The sequence below is a fragment of the Simochromis diagramma genome, unplaced genomic scaffold (assembly GCF_900408965.1).
Source record: "Simochromis diagramma unplaced genomic scaffold, fSimDia1.1 OVJJ01000567.1, whole genome shotgun sequence".
Classification (NCBI taxonomy): Eukaryota; Metazoa; Chordata; class Actinopteri; order Cichliformes; family Cichlidae; genus Simochromis; species Simochromis diagramma.
In genome coordinates, this window is record NW_024386973.1 from 156,268 (window position 1) to 173,937 (window position 17,670).

The 17,670-nt window shown below is 43.3% G+C and overlaps 1 protein-coding gene across 2 annotated transcripts in view; it reads left to right on the top strand.

The window, feature by feature from the left end:
- LOC120738288 (melanoma receptor tyrosine-protein kinase-like) overlaps nt 1-16,985 on the top strand; it is a 41,530-nt gene extending 24,545 nt beyond the window's left edge. Inside the window, exons 4-28 of one of the 2 annotated variants that reach the window (XR_005696929.1) lie at nt 1,237-1,371; nt 1,549-1,617; nt 1,722-1,840; nt 2,792-2,933; nt 3,086-3,199; nt 3,271-3,397; nt 3,633-3,706; nt 3,831-3,921; nt 4,327-4,526; nt 4,612-4,744; nt 5,562-5,652; nt 6,139-6,296; nt 6,405-6,437; nt 7,590-7,734; nt 7,898-8,020; nt 8,192-8,290; nt 8,540-8,725; nt 10,466-10,621; nt 10,770-10,845; nt 11,481-11,627; nt 11,919-12,016; nt 13,253-13,387; nt 13,672-13,762; nt 13,901-16,682; nt 16,762-16,985. Coding sequence is in view for 1 of the 2 variants with exons in the window: in XM_040039477.1 (XP_039895411.1) it covers nt 1,237-1,371; nt 1,549-1,617; nt 1,722-1,840; nt 2,792-2,933; nt 3,086-3,199; nt 3,271-3,397; nt 3,633-3,706; nt 3,831-3,921; nt 4,327-4,526; nt 4,612-4,744; nt 5,562-5,652; nt 6,139-6,296; nt 6,405-6,437; nt 7,590-7,734; nt 7,898-8,020; nt 8,192-8,290; nt 8,540-8,725; nt 10,466-10,621; nt 10,770-10,845; nt 11,481-11,627; nt 11,919-12,016; nt 13,253-13,387; nt 13,672-13,762; nt 13,901-14,244 (3,086 nt within the window). In the remaining variant the exon portion in view is untranslated. Of the gene's footprint in view, nt 1-1,236; nt 1,372-1,548; nt 1,618-1,721; nt 1,841-2,791; nt 2,934-3,085; nt 3,200-3,270; nt 3,398-3,632; nt 3,707-3,830; nt 3,922-4,326; nt 4,527-4,611; nt 4,745-5,561; nt 5,653-6,138; nt 6,297-6,404; nt 6,438-7,589; nt 7,735-7,897; nt 8,021-8,191; nt 8,291-8,539; nt 8,726-10,465; nt 10,622-10,769; nt 10,846-11,480; nt 11,628-11,918; nt 12,017-13,252; nt 13,388-13,671; nt 13,763-13,900 lie in introns of both variants that reach the window. The other variant, XM_040039477.1, reaches the window with a different exon arrangement.
- The last annotated feature ends 685 nt before the right edge of the window (nt 16,986-17,670 follow it).

The window sequence follows — 17,670 nt, forward strand, 5'->3', positions numbered from 1 at the left end:
ATCTGTTCATACAACACAAGTCGTATGAATGTTATTATCGCTGTCAGTGTCTCACGATGGAAAATGATGTCTGTGCTGTAGAGTTTGATCCTTTCTGCTTATAAAAACAGATAAAAGTTTCTGTGGTCAACGGTAGGGATATTGATAAGATTTTCACGATTCTGATTCAATTTTCGATTCTGTTTAACGATTCGATTCTTTATCGATTCTTTTTAAAAAAGGAGAACACTAAGGTCGATTAGCTTAGAACTTTGTTTTATATCTTCTCTTTGAACAAGATAGAAATTTAGGAGTAACATGGCCTTACAAACCCAACAGTGAGATCTTAAGAGATCCACAGCCTACGGCTCTTCAATGGGGGGTCACAGGGTCCCCAGGAAAAACATTGTAAATGTAAAATAATAAAATAAATATTCTTCTGTAGCAACAACAAAGTATAACATAAATTATTCTGTAGCAATTACACAAGAATATCCAGTAATGTCCCTGCCTACAATTAAACACATTCACTTACTGAAAATCATCTGCTGTGGCAAACGGGTGCAAGCCTTTGACCACAAACTGAGTCTCTGCTCGGTGACGTTCGTCTATCCTGGCCTGAAAGGAGACGCTACCGGTAGACTGCAGCGAGAACTGCCAGCATCTGAGCCAGACTCTGTCTGTCTCATCATGGTCACTAAATGCACAGTAATGGTTTTGTAATAAGGCAGATCGCGCTAACATAATATGCACTGTTAGTTGATTATTTACCTGCCGCATTAACGGGAGAGGACGTGCAAACGTTACCGCTGCTGCTGGGTTGAGACTCACAGAATTAAAAACACGACATTCATTTAAGGTCATCGCGTGTTTTGTGAGCAAATGCTTTTGCATATTCGTAGTGTTTCCTCCCTTAAATGAAATATCTACTTTGCAAGTATTGCAAGTTGCCCTGTTGTCATCCGTTCTCGTAAAGTATAACCAAACTTTTTAGCGTTTGAGCCGCCGTGTTTCCTGCCAGGTAAATGACGCTCCGCAACGTGGTGACGTCATTCGGGGCGACTGGAATCGATAAGGGAATCGTTTGCAAAAATGGCAAACACTTCCAAGGAAGTGAAACAGTGGGAACCGGTTCTCAACAAGAACCGGTTTTCGATACCCATCCCTATTCACAGATAGTTTATAGAGGCGACGTGTTGGAGGATGTTGGAAAATGTTTTGACGTGCTGGCCTATGTCTGCTTCATTATCCTCACAGAGATCCTGAAAGGAGGTGTAAAGGTGACCCGCAATCCTTTGCTGTGCAACATAGAGACCATCGATTGGTGGGACATCGTGGACAAGGCCAGCAATTACAGCGTGGTGTTCACGAAGGACGACTTTCCAAAGAAATGTGCGCAGAGCAGAGATTCAGATTTTCAGCCTTTGCTCACTGAGCTGTGATCTGAAGGGTTTCATAATTCTGTGTGTGTGTGTGTGTGTGTGTGTGTGTGTGTGTGTGTGTGTGTGTGTGTGTGTGTGTGTGCGTGTGTGTGTGTGCGTGTGTGTGTGTGTGCGTGCGTGTGTCCAGGTCAGACGTGTGACCCCAGCTGTCATAACAGCTCGTGCTGGGCAGCCGGACAGGATCACTGTCAGAGATGTAAGCACACACTCCTTCCTGCTCTCACACAGTCGTTCACTGTACGTTCAAAGTCACGATGATGGTACGTGTCGATTGTCTCTCTCTCTGTCTGTTTCTGTTAGTCACCAAGCTGCTGTGTGCAGAGCAGTGCAGCTGGAGGTGTCGGGGGCCCAAACCCGTCGACTGCTGTAACGAGCACTGTGCTGCGGGCTGCACTGGACCTCGGGCCACCGACTGCCTGGTCAGTGTTAATCCTCACACAGCACTGCTGCAGTTACAGTTTGCATGTCTGGGACAAAGATTTTTACAGGACAAGACGGGCAGGTGTTCACCAATCAGCAAAGACACATTTACAAGACTCTGAATATTTCATTATCTACATATACATATACATAAGATCATTAAAAGATTCAGAGAATCTGGAGCGATCAGTAAAAATCAGCACTGGATAGACGTGAACTTCGGGGACTCAGACAGCACTGCATTAATAGCAGGTGTGATTGTGTGATGGAGATCAGTGACAGGTTTCACAGCTCAGCTCCACATCTGCAGATCAGAGCGCCATCATGCAGAGAAGAAGCTCCAGATGTGAACATGACATAAAACAGCTGATTTTTTAATTCTGCATATTTTTCACACTTTCACGTTTCAGATCATCACACAGACTTTAATGTTAAAATAAAAAAAGGTATCCAAACTTACCCGGGAAAAAGTAGTTTCTTCCGCCTCGTTAATTCATAAACTGTAATTAAACACATTTTTAGAAAGTTCAGCTGGACTAGCATCACCTGGGCCCAGCCTGCTGTGTGGCTGCTGAACTGGCCTGCCTACAGTCTAGACCTTGGGCCAGCTGAGAACATCTGGAACATCACAGAACCAGAAACAGGATGAACAAAGCCAGGACTGCTGAGCAGCTGGAATCCTTCATCAGAGCAGGACAGCTGCTGGCCTCAGCTCACAGACCTTTACATAGACCTGTTCTACCTTACAGATGTGTTCCTGCCATCAAATTTAAAATGAGCTCATATTTTTCTTATTTTCTCAGTTTAAAGATTTGATATGCGTTCTATGTTACAACTGTGTAGTGTCACAACTTTTTCAGAATTGATGTTTTAAAAAACTCTGGCTAAAAAACATCTTATTAAAAGACTAAATACAGGCTGTTTTCTCTGTCTGTCCTCGTGCTCTCCAGGCCTGCAGGGCTTTCAACGATGATGGAATCTGTAAAGACGCGTGTCCACCTTTGAAACGCTATGACTCCATACTTCATCAGGTGGTCGAAAACCCCAACGCCAAATTCACCTTTGGAGCGACCTGCGTCAAGGCCTGCCCACGTACGGACTTACACATAAGTCACATCATCCACCTGTGGTGGTGTCCCTGGAAGCCTCAGTGTGACAGGGTTGAAAACAATGTAGCTTCCAGCTAGAGACCTAAACATGGTCTTTGTCCTTAATGAGCTCTGTTTGCTTCTGGTTGGGTGTAGATAACTACGTGGTGACTGAAGGCTCGTGTGTTCGTTCCTGTAGCAACAGGATGTACGAGGTGAAGGAGAATGGAATCCAACGCTGCAAAGACTGTGACGGACCCTGTCCTAAAGGTAGAGAGCGCGCGAGTGAGAGACACCTGAGAATCAATCAAATCACCTGACCAGCTCTTTCTCTCCTGCAGCATGTGACGGGGTCAGGTTTGGCACTCTGATCAACACCATCGCTATCAACGCCTCCAACATTGACTTGTTTAAGGACTGCACCAAAATCAACGGTGACGTCGTCATCCTTGAATCCTCCTTCACTGGGTGAGGAGCTCCTCCCACTAAACATCACAGTGTTACACTGCGACTTCACGGTAGCTGGATGCTAACAGCATCATACCCACAGCAACACCTCAGCACATCGCCAACGCTCGCCTGTCATGAAACACAGGCTTCTTTAAGTTAGCCTGACAGAAATAAATGACTTATTCATGTTCGGTGCAGTCAGCTGAGTAGGCCGTCCTCTGTGTCAATGACTTGTGCTGATTTGCCATTCCAGGGATCCACATTACAACATCCCACCCATGGAGCCCGAGAAGCTGGAGAACTTCAAGACAGTGAAGGAAATCACTGGTAGGTCTACAGCCTGAGAGCAATGGGAGTCACACTAACTGAATCTGTAGTTCGTTGCCCTCTGATTCATGGAGTTGTTAAAGTTTTGAAGATTGCAGCAACAACCAGTGTTTGTGTCGTCCAGGTTACCTGATGATTCAGTTCTGGCCCAAGAATCTGACCTCTCTGTCTGTGTTTGAGAACCTGGAGATCATCAGAGGAAGAACGACATTCTCGTGAGTCTCACTGTCCAGAAATACCAGAAATATGTGAAATATGTGGGGTTTTCTTTCCAAACTGATAACAGTTTACACCAAGGTTATAAAGGAACTATGACAACTAAACCTCTGAGCTATTCTGGGCCCATAAATCTGCTTGCATAATGGGTGGTTTCTTTTGCACTCTGACAAATGGAAGTGTAGCTCAACACTGGTTTCATATGTAGATATTTGGTCTGTGTTTCGTTTGACTTCAGACTTTACTCAGTATCAGTGTCAGCATGACATGATTTGGTAAGCGGAAGAAGATGGATGGTTGGTGGATGGATGTTGGATGGATGGATGGTTGTTGGACCAGCAAGAGTGCTGATGGTGGCTCTGTATTGTTTCTGTACCCCCCTCTTATGGACTCTTGCTCTTCAGGAAACACAGTTTGGCCGTGGTGAGCTTGAAGCACCTGCGGTGGCTGGGTTTGCGCTCTCTGAAGGAGGTCAGTGCCGGAGTAGTGGCAGTGAAGAATAACCCCGAGTTATGTTATGTTTGGAAAGACCAGTGGGCCCACCTATTCAGATCAACCGACCAGACCATTAGCTTGTTGAACAACAGTCCCCCTGATGTGTGTGGTGAGTCAAGAGTTCACGTTCAGCACAGCTATTGAATGAACGAATGTCTGAGAAATAAGACAATATTCTTGTCTCTGCGACACAGAGAGGAACAATCAAACCTGTGACACGGAGTGTACAGATTTAGGCTGCTGGGGTCCAGGGCCCACCATGTGTTTGTCCTGCCGGCAATTCAACCGCAAGGGCCGCTGTGTGGTGTCGTGCAACCTGCTGCAAGGGTGAGTTATAGACTTTAAACATTAGTGAAGCAGTTGCTGTGTCTCTGTGAAGCCTTTTGTCAGGCTTCAAAACAGGCTTTCTGCTGTCCGTTTATATTCAGCCAGAAGCTGAATAAAGTAATCAGCTAAGATTAGCTAGCTTGATTAGCTAGCTCAACCATAAACTTTGTAGATACACAGACATGTATACGTGCTGAAAATATTTTAGGTTCTACATATATTTTTATTTAATACTAAATTTACAGAATCACTACACCCAACACTCAGAGAACGGAGGTTACAGGCATAACCTCAAGCTAACCTGGTGCTGCTGCTAAATTTGGCTGCTACCTTAGCTGCTACCTAGTCTCTCAATATTCACACTCTACACAATTAATGTCACAAACACAGATGATACACAAACATCTAAAATCAAATAAACTTGTTCTACAGCACACACACATCCAGGTAAAAGTCGTCATTGTCCCTGCAGTCACTACACTCCCCAACATAAATACCAGTAATTCAGATGAGTGCAGGTTGCTCAGAAACAAATAAAAAAAGCAGAATTTCACTCATCAAAACTGGAGGAAATACTTCTTCTAATGAAAATAGCTGCACAACAAGTCACCCCTGAACAGTTGTTTAGAAGGTTAGTTAATTATGAATTAATTCATTGTAACATGTGAGTCTGTGGGGCTGGGCCCCCTGCTGGATACAGCCTTAAGTGGCTATTGGAGGAAATCCATCATTTCCATCAGTGCAGAAAACCGAGCTCTTGTTCCCCCGGTGAGCTTCTGCACACTGACTCTGGATCTTTCTCTGTGTCCTCCTGCAGGGAACCCAGAGAGGTGGAGGTAAATGGCAGCTGTGTCCAGTGTCACCCAGAGTGTCTGCTGCAAACCGGGTCGCTGACCTGCTCCGGACCGGTCAGTGCAGCTTCTACTGCTATTGTTGCCATTGTTGCTAGGAGGAGTGTACAGTATGAAATAGCATCGGACAGTCAAAGCATACAAGCAACTGTAACAGCTGCTGATTTTTCTAATTAATACTTCCTACTCTTCTTCAAGTCATGTCTGAACCTGAAAGTTCAAACTTTTTAAGGTTTTTCAAAGCAGATCTTTAAGATTTTGTGTATTAAAAACATATTTTTAGTTCTTTTTGAGATTTATATCAAAAATTAAGGTAAAAAGGGCATGATCAGTAGATGTTAAATTAATCCTGCAGACAAATACAGGAGCAAGGGTGTTAACAACGGGACAGGAAACATGAGGAATCTGTAGATTTCGCTTTGAGAATGAAACATTTTTTGGCACATTTTGTTTTTCTGTAAATATTTTGGTCCTTGTACAAAGACAAAAATCATAAATCGTGGTTTAGAAAATGAACATCCCCATCATCATCCCCACCTGCAGGGCCCTGACAAGTGTTCCCAGTGTGCCCATGTTAAAGATGGCCCCCACTGCGTGCCACACTGCCCTCATGGTGTGCAGGGAGAGGGAGGCAAGTTGGTCTGGAAATACGCCGACAGAATGGGCCAGTGCCGGTCCTGCCACCAGAACTGCAGCGAGGGGTGAGGCGCATGCTGCTGAATCCCCGCTGAGGGTGTCGGCAGAGCAGCTGATGTTAAACAGAGCGTCTAACACTGGATTTAAGATGTTTTGTGTCTGTGTGTCTGCAGGTGTTCTGGTCCTGGATTGTCTGGATGCAATGGGTAAAAATATATCATTGGTTGTATCTTAACTGAAATCAACACAGAAAAGATGATGCCAAATAAACATTTGCATTTCAACAATATATATATATGGAGCGTCTGCCTCTCATTCTCCCTCTCCTGCTGCTACTTCAGTCATGAAACTGATCAATGATCAGCTGATCTGCTTTTCTGTCGGGACTCCGTCTCTCTTGTTTGTTTTTGGCCCACTTTGCACCAGAAAGAGGAAACCAGCAGCTGAACAACAGCAGCACGTTTAAGCTTGATCAACTGTTGTTAGAATTTATTTAATATTACTTTCTACACCAGGATCTTTTTCTATGTAGCTGACGTAACTGTGCAGGGGCGGGTCTAGCAAAGGTTAGCCAGGGGGGGCGATAGGGCATGAACAGGGGAAAGGGGGCACAAAGACATACTTTCTTATTCTCATTTAAAATGTCGAGCTTTTAATAAATAATTATCTGAATCTTACAACCAAAGTTTTCATGTGATGTAAAATGTATAGAAGTCCATTACTGTATATATATAACTGTTAAGTCTAATATACCCTAGTAAGCTATAGTGTTTTTTCCTTTGGAAAGGTACCATCTGTGCAGTCTGCAGTTCTGTAGAAGAAAGATGTTGAATCTATTTAATTATTGTAGAAAAATAATTGATTTCTGTGCATTTTTTACACGCACATTAAATTAAAGTTGATTACGTCGATTAATCATGATGAGGTGGGGGGTGGTTCCCTTTTTTTTTTTTTTCTGGGAGTTTGCAACCCTCTTAGTTAGGTTATTTAATATTTCTGCTAAGTACTCTTTAAAATACCAGAATATGGAGGATGGAGCAGGTTTAAGTTTATTAGATTGATCAGTTTTGCTGAACTATGAAATATTTTGGGTGCAGTGTATTTTTTTTTGCATACAGGTATAGCAGAATATTTTTTTACTTGAGTATGAACTTATACAAAATGCAGAAAGATATTTTAAAAAAAAAGTTTTACCGATTATAAAATGCACTGTATCAGATTTATATCAGTATCGGCCGATATTCAAATTTATGATATCGGTATAGGGAATAAAAAAGTGGTGTCGTGCCATCTCCAGTTTGAACAGGACTCTATGACTCTGCATGCTGTCAGCATCATTTAACGCTCTCTCTTCACAGCTCTCTTGCACACTCTACACTGGCGGCCAGTGTGATTGGAGGGCTCCTGCTTCTCGTCATTGTGTCGCTGATCATCTTTGTGTTGCTACGACGAATGCAAATTAAGAGGAAGCGAACTGTACGCCGCCTGCTGCAGGAGAGAGAGGTGAAGACTCTGCTTTTCATTCTGCATTTAAAACGTGATTGATAGTAAAATGAATGCATTAATGATGAACCTGGGTTTGATTTGGTTGGTAGCTCTAAAATATGAACTGAAGTCTCTCTACATATGATGCTATCGGATGACTTTTGTCATTCAAATGTTGTAGCTGGTGGAGCCGCTGACCCCCAGTGGTCAGGCACCTAACCAGGCACTGCTGAGGATCCTGAAGGAGACCGAGTTTAAGAAGGTCAGGGTGCTCGGCTCCGGCGCCTTTGGGACGGTGTACAAGGTAAATATGTTTGATACAAGAGAATGATCCCCTCATGGTGGTACTTTAAATGTTTAGTCATGTGAGTGCAGCAGAGGAAATGCTGCTGTCATCCAACACTTGAGACTTGAACGCACCACAGCCCAGTCGCACTCCTGCTAGTTGGACAGAATAAAGTGTTTGTTTGTTTAGGGTTTGTGGATCCCTGAAGGCGAGAATGTGAAGATCCCAGTAGCCATCAAAGTTCTCAGAGAGGCCACGTCACCGAAAGCCAACCAAGAAGTCCTGGATGTAAGACTCCTCTGTGTGCTTCTTCTTTTTCCTGCTCTACAAACACATTGTTAGTGACTGTTAAGTATTTTGTGTCTTGAATTTTAAGTCGCTCCACCAAATATCTTCTTACATTTAAGTGGTTTAAAAAAGTTGGATCTTAATCTTGAGCTGATTAAAGGGCGCACTGAAGTTAAAAATGCTCCACAGCTGCATCTGTAGCTCAGACTTTCCCGTGGATGTTTCTCAGTAACACTGCTGTCTGTGTAGGAAGCGTATGTGATGGCGAGTGTGGATCACCCTCATGTGTGCCGCCTGCTGGGAATCTGCCTGACATCATCAGTCCAGCTGGTTACTCAGCTGATGCCGTACGGCTGCTTGCTGGACTATGTCCGGCACCACAGGGATAGCATTGGGGCGCAGTGGCTGCTCAACTGGTGTGTCCAGATTGCTAAGGTGAGTAAATGAGGTCAGCAAGACCTCCTCTAAGGAGAAACTCTCCTGCCTGAGGCGCCAGCTCAGTGTGCAGCTCTCTTTAAGCCTGCTGAGGCTCATTAATGCAAACACAAGAAACCGTGTGCTAATCTGTTTAGTCCGTTTTAAGTCTGATTTGGATTTTTAAGCGCTGGGAAAATCACAAGGTACAAGGTCAGAGGCTCACAGTGAAACCTGATGAGAGCAGTCTCCATTCATAAAGTGTGCTGATGGGATCGTGGGTGCTGAATATGGAGCTGATGGCAGGAGAAAAACGGGAAAACCTCAGAGATAGTTCATGGATGCAGTGAAGGAGGACGTGCAAAAAGCTGGTGTGACAGATGAGGATGCTGGGAGAGGGGGAGATGGGGGCAGATGAGCTGCTCTGGCGCCCCCTAAAGGCAGCAGCCTGAAGAAGTTAAACAAAAACAAACAATTTACACAGATGAGTTACAGTCATTTACACATTTTTGTATGAGGCTGTAAACATGTTTATTTCTGCTGTAACTTTTGACATTTTTACACGTGGATCTGTGGACACTGAACGATTGTTGGAGTCAGCATTAGGGATGGGTATCGTTTAGGTTTTATCCGATACCGGTGCCAAATCGGTACTTTTGAAACGGTGCTTAAACGGTGCTCGAACCGGTGCTTAAAGAATGGAGAACACAAACTTTGTCCAAAAACCTCTCATGTTCAGCTGGTTTTTTTTGTAAAAAGATAACAATGTTAGCCTTTTCTGCAGCTATGGGGCATATATGGTATCACTCTTGGCTGGAAGCAGTGCTTAAACAATGGAAAAAACACAAACTTTGTCCAAAAACCTCTCATGTTTAACTGTTTCCCACTTTTTCTTTGGTCATTTTAGCCTTTTTGGCCAGGGTGAAGGGAGTATCTGCCATCAAACAAGAAGACAGCCGCATGTAGCTATGATGATGTTTGCTAGTTCACCTTACGTGCATTAATGTAATAACGTGGTTAGCCTACTCAACGTAAATTACACATGAACAACATTAAGCTACTCACGCAGAGAAGAACGGCTGCTGCTGCATCATCATCCTCATCATTTCTGCTACACTGGCAGGGCTAGGGGCCAGGACTCTATTCTTCGGGTTTTTGGGGGATGTTGCTCCGGGTCCGATAACTGGCAACCCACCCGACGTGCACGGTGTGAGGTCTCGCAGCAAGCTATCAAATAGGCGCATTTCTCGGCTTTTAAAAAAAACGCTATGCGTCGCCAGCTGTTTAATCGGATTCTTGGTGTTACCTCCTTTGACAGTATCACAGTATCAGCTTAAAGCACTTGTTGCAGGCTGCTGAGTTTGCATATTTTGCTGTGAAGTACAGCCAGACTTTTGACCGCTTCGCCTTGGACATTTTTAATCTGTAGCTCTGCTCTAACAGAACGTACGTACCTGGCCCCGCCTACTATCCTCGGAAACGTAAAATGATTGGCTAGAAGTGTATCACAGCTCAGGAAAAAAAAGCACCGAAATAAAGCACCGAAATGTGCGCTGCTTTTCGGTCTGGTTACTACCGTTTATGTCAGAACCGGTGCCATCATGGCACCGGACACCGGTACCCATCCCTAGTCAGCATCACCTGCAGTTTCTGGACTTCATTTCTTTTGCAGAGATACTGGTGCTGCAGCCCAGCCAGTTATCACACAGCTGGTTTTACTCATACTGAAAACTTGTGTGCATGCATGACGTTTGTGTGCAGGGGATGAACTACCTGGAGGAGCGTCACCTGGTGCATCGTGACCTGGCTGCAAGGAACGTCCTTTTGAAGAGTCCTAACCACGTCAAGATCACCGACTTCGGCCTTGCCAAGCTTCTGACGGCAGATGAGAAGGAATATCACGCTGATGGAGGAAAGGTGTGTTTTCATGTGACTGGCACTCGGAGACGAGCTGATTTCTATCAGGACAAAACCACAAAAGACTAAATCAGACAGGATGTTGGGCTTCTTTGTTAAAATGTTCCTCACCTGTCTGTGTGTGTTTGTCTTCCTCTGTTTAACGCAGGTTCCCATTAAGTGGATGGCATTAGAGTCGATCCTCCAGTGGACTTACACCCATCAGAGTGATGTCTGGAGTTACGGTGGGTCAATCTGTGGCTCTCTAGCCTGCACAAGGCCCACTGGTTACTTGTTTCACTACACCTGAAAAAGTTATTTTCTTACTGTGACATAAAAAGACAGCTGTTCTATCACAGCTGGGATAGGCTCCACCCACGACACTGAATTTGATAAGTGGAAGCAGATTGGATATAAAAAAGTATCATGAGGTAGCCCTCCATAAAGAATCGTCTGCTTTATTGTCTATTTTACTTCGAATGGAAACATTAAAATTGAAACCATTAACATGCTGTTGTCTTGTGTATGACCTGACACAAGAGGTCGACCATAAACTCCTAAAATGCTCTCTGATGTCATAGATCCAGTGAGCATTAGAGTGATCTTCTCATAGATTTCAGTCTGACAGGACTGCCCCCTCCTGGGCATTTGAAAGAAAAACGGTTCAGGTTCAAGATGCTTACTTACTGATTCACTGTTCGGACCCCAGAACATATTTCTGTCTTTTATATACATGCAAATAAAAATGATCATTATCATTAAAATTCTCATCAGGAACAAACCCTCCTTGAACTCATGTTGTTTACTTCATCGTGTCTGTTGTTGTGTGACGGAGGTTTTACCGAGCGCTGAGTCTGCTCTAACAGTCGATGGTCTGCAGGTGTGACGGTGTGGGAGATCATGACGTTCGGCTCCAAGCCATACGACGGCATCCCGGCCAGCGAGATCGCCACGGTGCTGGGGAGAGGCGAGCGGCTGCCTCAGCCCCCCATCTGCACCATCGATGTCTACATGATCATGGTCAAATGTAAGACGAGACGCAGGTGGTGCTGGTAGAAAAATTGCGCCTTGATGGGAACATGAAGGTGTCAAACTTTTAAATAGTTATGGCGCTTTTTCACAAAAAACTCATCATGTCTCCAAATCGGGCGTCTGTTTGTCTTACAATGGCTCCAGGCTACGGTCTAAATTTCATGAAGTCAGACAAAAAAATTCTACATCAAGTACTAAAAGTTCTTTGGTATGACGAACACGAATATAAAGTCTGGAGCAGCTCAGCTGTACAGAAGACTGAAAATCATCCACTTTGCTTCTGCAGGCTGGATGATCGACCCGTCCAGTCGGCCCAGGTTCAAAGAGCTGATGGTGGAGTTCTCCAAGATGGCCAGCGACCCGTCCAGATACCTGGTCATACAGGTAAACCAGGGATTTCATGTCATTTACTTGTATAATAACACTTATAAAAAGATTTTCTTCACTGAGGGTTGGTAATATGGAGATCCTTTACCGTCTGACTGTCCAGATATTTTCTACATGTAATAATATTAATATTGTCTTATTTCTCAGACATTTGTTCATTCAAAAGCTGTGCTGAACGTGAACTCTTGACTCACCACACACATCAGGGGGACTGTTGTTAAACAAGCTAATGGTCTGATCGGTCGAATATTTGTGACATTTGTGAGAAATCATTTACGCTCATAGGACTCAGTGTTTCTGTATGAAGGTAAATCACTTGGTCAGCAAATCAGTTCTATTATTAACAATCCAAAAATATTTACATTTTAACCTTAACAATAATCTATTTTTATAGTAATCAAAAAACTACAGGAATAAACCAAAACCTTCTTACTGAAAATGAAAGAAGGAAGCTGACACCTAATTAACCTAATTAATAAGTTAACTGATTAGAAAAAGATAAAGCATTTCTACTTCTAATGATCACATTTAACTCAGTTTTTCCTGTTTTGAAAATGAAGATATTAGAAAAATAAAACAATTTTGTTTTCATATGGAAAACCGTCCATCGTCTTTTCTTTTTGTTTCCTCTTGAATGCGCTGGCATATGATGAATTAAAGTATGATACAATTAATTTTTTAAATGTAAAGAACCAAATTCTGATCACAGTACGGGGTGCACGTGGAGAATATGTCACGATCTGGATCATTCAGACACAAAACAGGAATAAATTTAATCCAGGAGAAAAAGTATTTTAGAAATATCTACAGCTGAGATTTTTTTTATGAAACCACATGAACATAGTTGAATTATTAGACCCGACAAACATCATATCATCAGTTCATCTCTTTACTTCCTGTTTATTAGAGAATTAAGCAGTTTGGGATCAACGTGTGTTCTAACTCATTCGGTGAATATAGATGAGTAAACTGTTAAAATGAAATAATATTAGTATTTATTAACTGCACAGAACTAACAGGGAATGTAAAGTTTCGGTGTGTAGAAAGAAGCGGTTCAAAAGAAACACGAGAAAATGATTTCAAACAAACTTCCAATAAATGCAAAGCTGTTTCTCTTTGGTTTCAATCCAGAAGATGATCATTATAATAAAAATGAACAAGCAATAATGATCGTCTTTAAAGAAAAAAACTGTTACACACCATAAACTCGACTACATTAATTATTTTTGTCAGGGGGACCTGCCAAGTCCGTCAGACAGCAGGTTTTACTCTCGTCTGCTGAGCACCGACGACACCGAGGACGTTATTGACCCGGACGAATACCTGCTGCCCTACAGAGGCATGGGTAACCATAAGGACCGGCCCATGGTATGGACACACACACACACACCTATTGTAGTCTAATCTAGTCTAAAGACACATTGTTACATGTCTATATGTTTTATCAAACATTTTAATAAGTGTTACATGAAAAAACATTGTGCTTAAGAAAGTGTTCGGCGCCCCCTGGTGACCCAAGTAAATGTAAACCGTCTACTTCCACTCGCCATAAGTGGCCAGAAGTACAGCTATTTATTTCCTCTGTGTTTCATTCTAATGAACGTGCTTTGATGAAACAGAGGTGTTTCATTGATTCTCTTCGTTCGTGTCAGAATGGTCATCCGGCCGGAGAGAACAGCCTCGCCATGCGGTACATCACCGATCCCACTGACAGCGCACTGGAAAAGGACTTCATCGACCACGGTATCCATCAGCAAACATAACTCAGACCAGTGACAAATAATTAGGAGATGTAAATCAATTAATAGCCAGACAGCAAACTGTCTTCATGACAGAAAATTAATTAATACCTAAACAGCATTTTCCTGCTCTGTCTTCCAGAGTACATGAACCAGAGTGTGAGTGAGACCAGCCAGAGCAGCCGGCTCTCCAAGGTTTTAAACCCTAATTATGAGGACCTGAGCCTGGGCTGGGGCCCACTTCCCCACCCGCTGGAGGATCTGAACACCTCCCAAGTGCCCTATGGACCTGAATACCTGAACGCGTCCTTCAAACTGCGCCCTCTGGTGACCAGTCACAGCCTTGATAATCCAGACTACCAGGCTGACTTCCTGCCTCAGACCATTACAGATGCAACGTTAGCCGAGAACCATCTGTTCCTCCCAGCAGCAGAGAACCTCGAGTATCTGGGCGTGGGCGGCGCTCTACATGCTCCTGTCCGCTAGGGGACAGCAGCACTCGGGCTGTCAGACTGAAGCTGTGCTCTACTTTCATTCAAGCTGCCCACAGGAATTAATTGTTTTACAGTCAGTTCTTCAGGAAACACTGACTCGAGCAGAGGCAGCACTTCATCCAGACCGACAGCCTCAGACTCACAATTGATGTTTGCAAGTTTGTTTGACTGGTAGGACCAAAGGACTTGGTTTAAGCTCTGCAGCTCCTGAACGAGTTTCTTTAACAGTCTCAGTCTGACTAAAACCTTCTGTTTGACTTGAAATACTCTGAATGAACTTTTATTGTATAAAGTGTATAAAGTTGTGAATTCTTTGCTTTACTTGACAAGAATGAGCCAAATCATGATTTCCTGTTAACCACTACTGCTCGTGTCTGTGTATCACTGTTGATAGTGTAAATTTATGGAAGTTGAGAGGCTGTCTGCAGGTACTGAACCTTTGTCAGCTTTTCCTTTTCAAGAGAATAAATAGTTTTCATATTTATGGAAACGATGATGATCAGGACTTTAATGTGTTAGAGGAACATGGATGATGAAGATGTGCCCAACAATGAACAATAAAGAGCATCTGACCAGAGTGGGAGCAGTTTGGAGTGAGTCTCGAGCGTCCAGACAGAAAAACTTTTCAATCTATCAAATTTAGATCCAACTTTTACAGCTCACAGTGCTGAACGGGTTGTTTTTAGTTTGAATATTCCAAAAAATCAACCCAAGTTTTATCTACAATGCTGAGTTATTGTCATTGTTGTGGTGCATCGGTTACTGAGGGCCCCTCATAGATGATGGCTTGACATTCGAGTCCCTGTTTGGCTGGAGCCTCTCTGTGACATAGGTGTAAACTGGCTGTAGTGGTGGAAAGCATAAAGTACTACATGAATGTGTCTTGTAGCGTAGAAGGCTTTGAGTTAAAAACAACAACAACTGCTTTTTAAGGCAGTAGTGTTTAGAATTAATCAGCTAATTTCTCTGTGCTTGAACTCATTTGGAGACATATCATGTAAATTATGACCTTTGACAGCCTTCAGCCTCCATAGAGAACCACACTGAATGTCTGTATATGTGATGTGACTCGGTTTGGCTTTAACTGTGGTTAGATGTGAACTCGGGTGTGAATTCAGTTTTCTTTAGCTGACCTGCTAACAGGTTACATTCGCTGTTTTCTTGTTTGACACTGAATGAAGTTAAATATCTGCAAGATATTTATCTCTAAGGTTTATTTAGAGCAAAATTCCACAAATGTCAGCACCAATCTTTTCGAGTTCGTAGGTGGAAAACGTGGGAATGCTCAGTGTGGTCTCAGAATAAGGTGTTGCCTCAGGTGGAAGGTGTTTTGTAGTGTAAGGTTGAGACCTTAATACAAAGAGATGATATAAATATATTCCTGCCCTCACCTATGGGCATAAACTGTGGGTATCACAATAATAAGGGAGTCGAGCTCAGCCTAATGTGGGTGTTAGTTTCCCCAACATCTGCCAGAGTCTCCTGAAGTCCAAGTGACTTATGGATCTGAGCCGATATCCTCATGCCTGCCAGCTCTGTGACCGTGCACACATGTTGTGTTGTCTCCATCTCTAAGTGTCAGAGTATGTTCACCACTTAAGAGATAAAATAACAACCTGAGCAGCTACTACTCCATATTGGAAGGATCCAGACGTGCTTGTGTCATCTGACTGTTTATACCCAGGAAGCAGTGGGGAGTCTCTTGGCTGGATTAGGAATATAACATTATTCCTGTGGAAGAGCTGGAAGTGGTGGAAATGGAGAGGAAGGTCTGGGCATGTCTGCTGCCCCAACATCTGGATGCTGACAAGCAGTGGAAAGTGGATGGATGGAGGAATGTAACCATGATGAATATGATGGATGGACAGGAAAGACTCTGAGAAAACTTCAAACTAAAAGATCATAAGAAGAGAACAGAAACCAAACCATTCCTGTACATGTTGCTTCTATGTGATTAACCTCACTGCTATTTCAGCCAATATTGAGTGAGTGGTGTTCTTTGCCTCTCGCAGATCAGGGTTCACTGAGTAAACATTGCTGGGTTTTCATAAAAAATGTAAACTAAAACTTTATTTAATACATCTGAAAGACCTACATGTAAAATATGAGCTTTTCGTGACATTGATTTTTCAAAGTTTAATTTCAGTTTTTGATCTTTTATGGAGTGTGATGACAGCTGCCATGTTGTGTCTCCACTCTAACAGTCACTTGATTATCAGTTATATTATTTTCACTCCAGAGACACTGGCACATGTCCCTGCATGAAACATGTAAATGATCCGGCTGATGAATGGGGACCTTGTCTCTGTCGTGTTCTGTGCTGGTTTGTTGTGGATTCTGTGACCCCCTCTGAGTCCAGAGCAGGCGTTTCCTCCATCATCCAGGGGTGGAGTCATGATTCCCGCCCTTCATCATCCTCATTAAACACAGGTAGTTAAGGACCAGCTCGAGCATCCAGTCTAAACCTGATAGTCTGCTCCTGCTAATGCTTTTGTCTCCCTGTTCCCAGCATCACCTCCCCTACCTGAGGAGGGCGTTACTCACCTTTACAGCTTACCTGCTTCCTCAGAGCTGGTCCTCTTCCTTCTGGAACACACTTCCTTTGTATCCTGGTCTTCAGGGATCCTCTCCCTGCGAGTAAAAAGAAACAGTGGCAGAAGGATTCTCTCCTGCAATGATCAAACCTTATTTGAGTAGCTTTGTTGTGAGAAATAAAAGCCTTGTGACTGTGAACGCCGTGTCTGTCATTTTTCCTTGTCCTGAGTGGCCCGCACCTCTTCAATGGCTTCCTGAGTGAAGACATCCCAGCTTCCACAGGGTGAGAGGCGGGTACATCCTGGACAGGTCGTCACTCTGATGCAGGGCTAACCATTCACAGCTATGGGCAAGAACCACCAGTGAACCTAACCCCACCAACTGCATGCGTTTGGAAAATAATTATTTTGTGTTATCACTCATCCTGAAAGAAAGTTTAAAGTCGAATCTCTAACCATCCCCTGAATCCATCCTGGCAGCTCGTTCCACATGAGCGGTGTCTGAAAGCGCTAAAACGTCTAATAACTACAAGTAAGTTGGCAGTGTGAGAAAGAAGAGCTCTAATGGGTGATATGGTACTATAAGTTTGACACCTAGGGTCTCAAAATAATGAGACACTGAAGAACATGTGGACACTCGCTCAAAGTAGGCCCATGATAATGATCAGCAAAATGAAATTAGCTAATACTAAAATATTCAACACTGCTACAATCTAACTGTAAAAACAATGGATATTTACAATAAAGGATGTTTGAGCAAAAAAACAAAAAAACTTGAGTGAAACTGGATCTGTGCTGTCATATGTATTCATCAAAGAATCTCCATCCATCTTCATCCGCTTTATCCGAGGCCGGGTTGCTGGGGCAGCAGCCTAAGCAGAGAG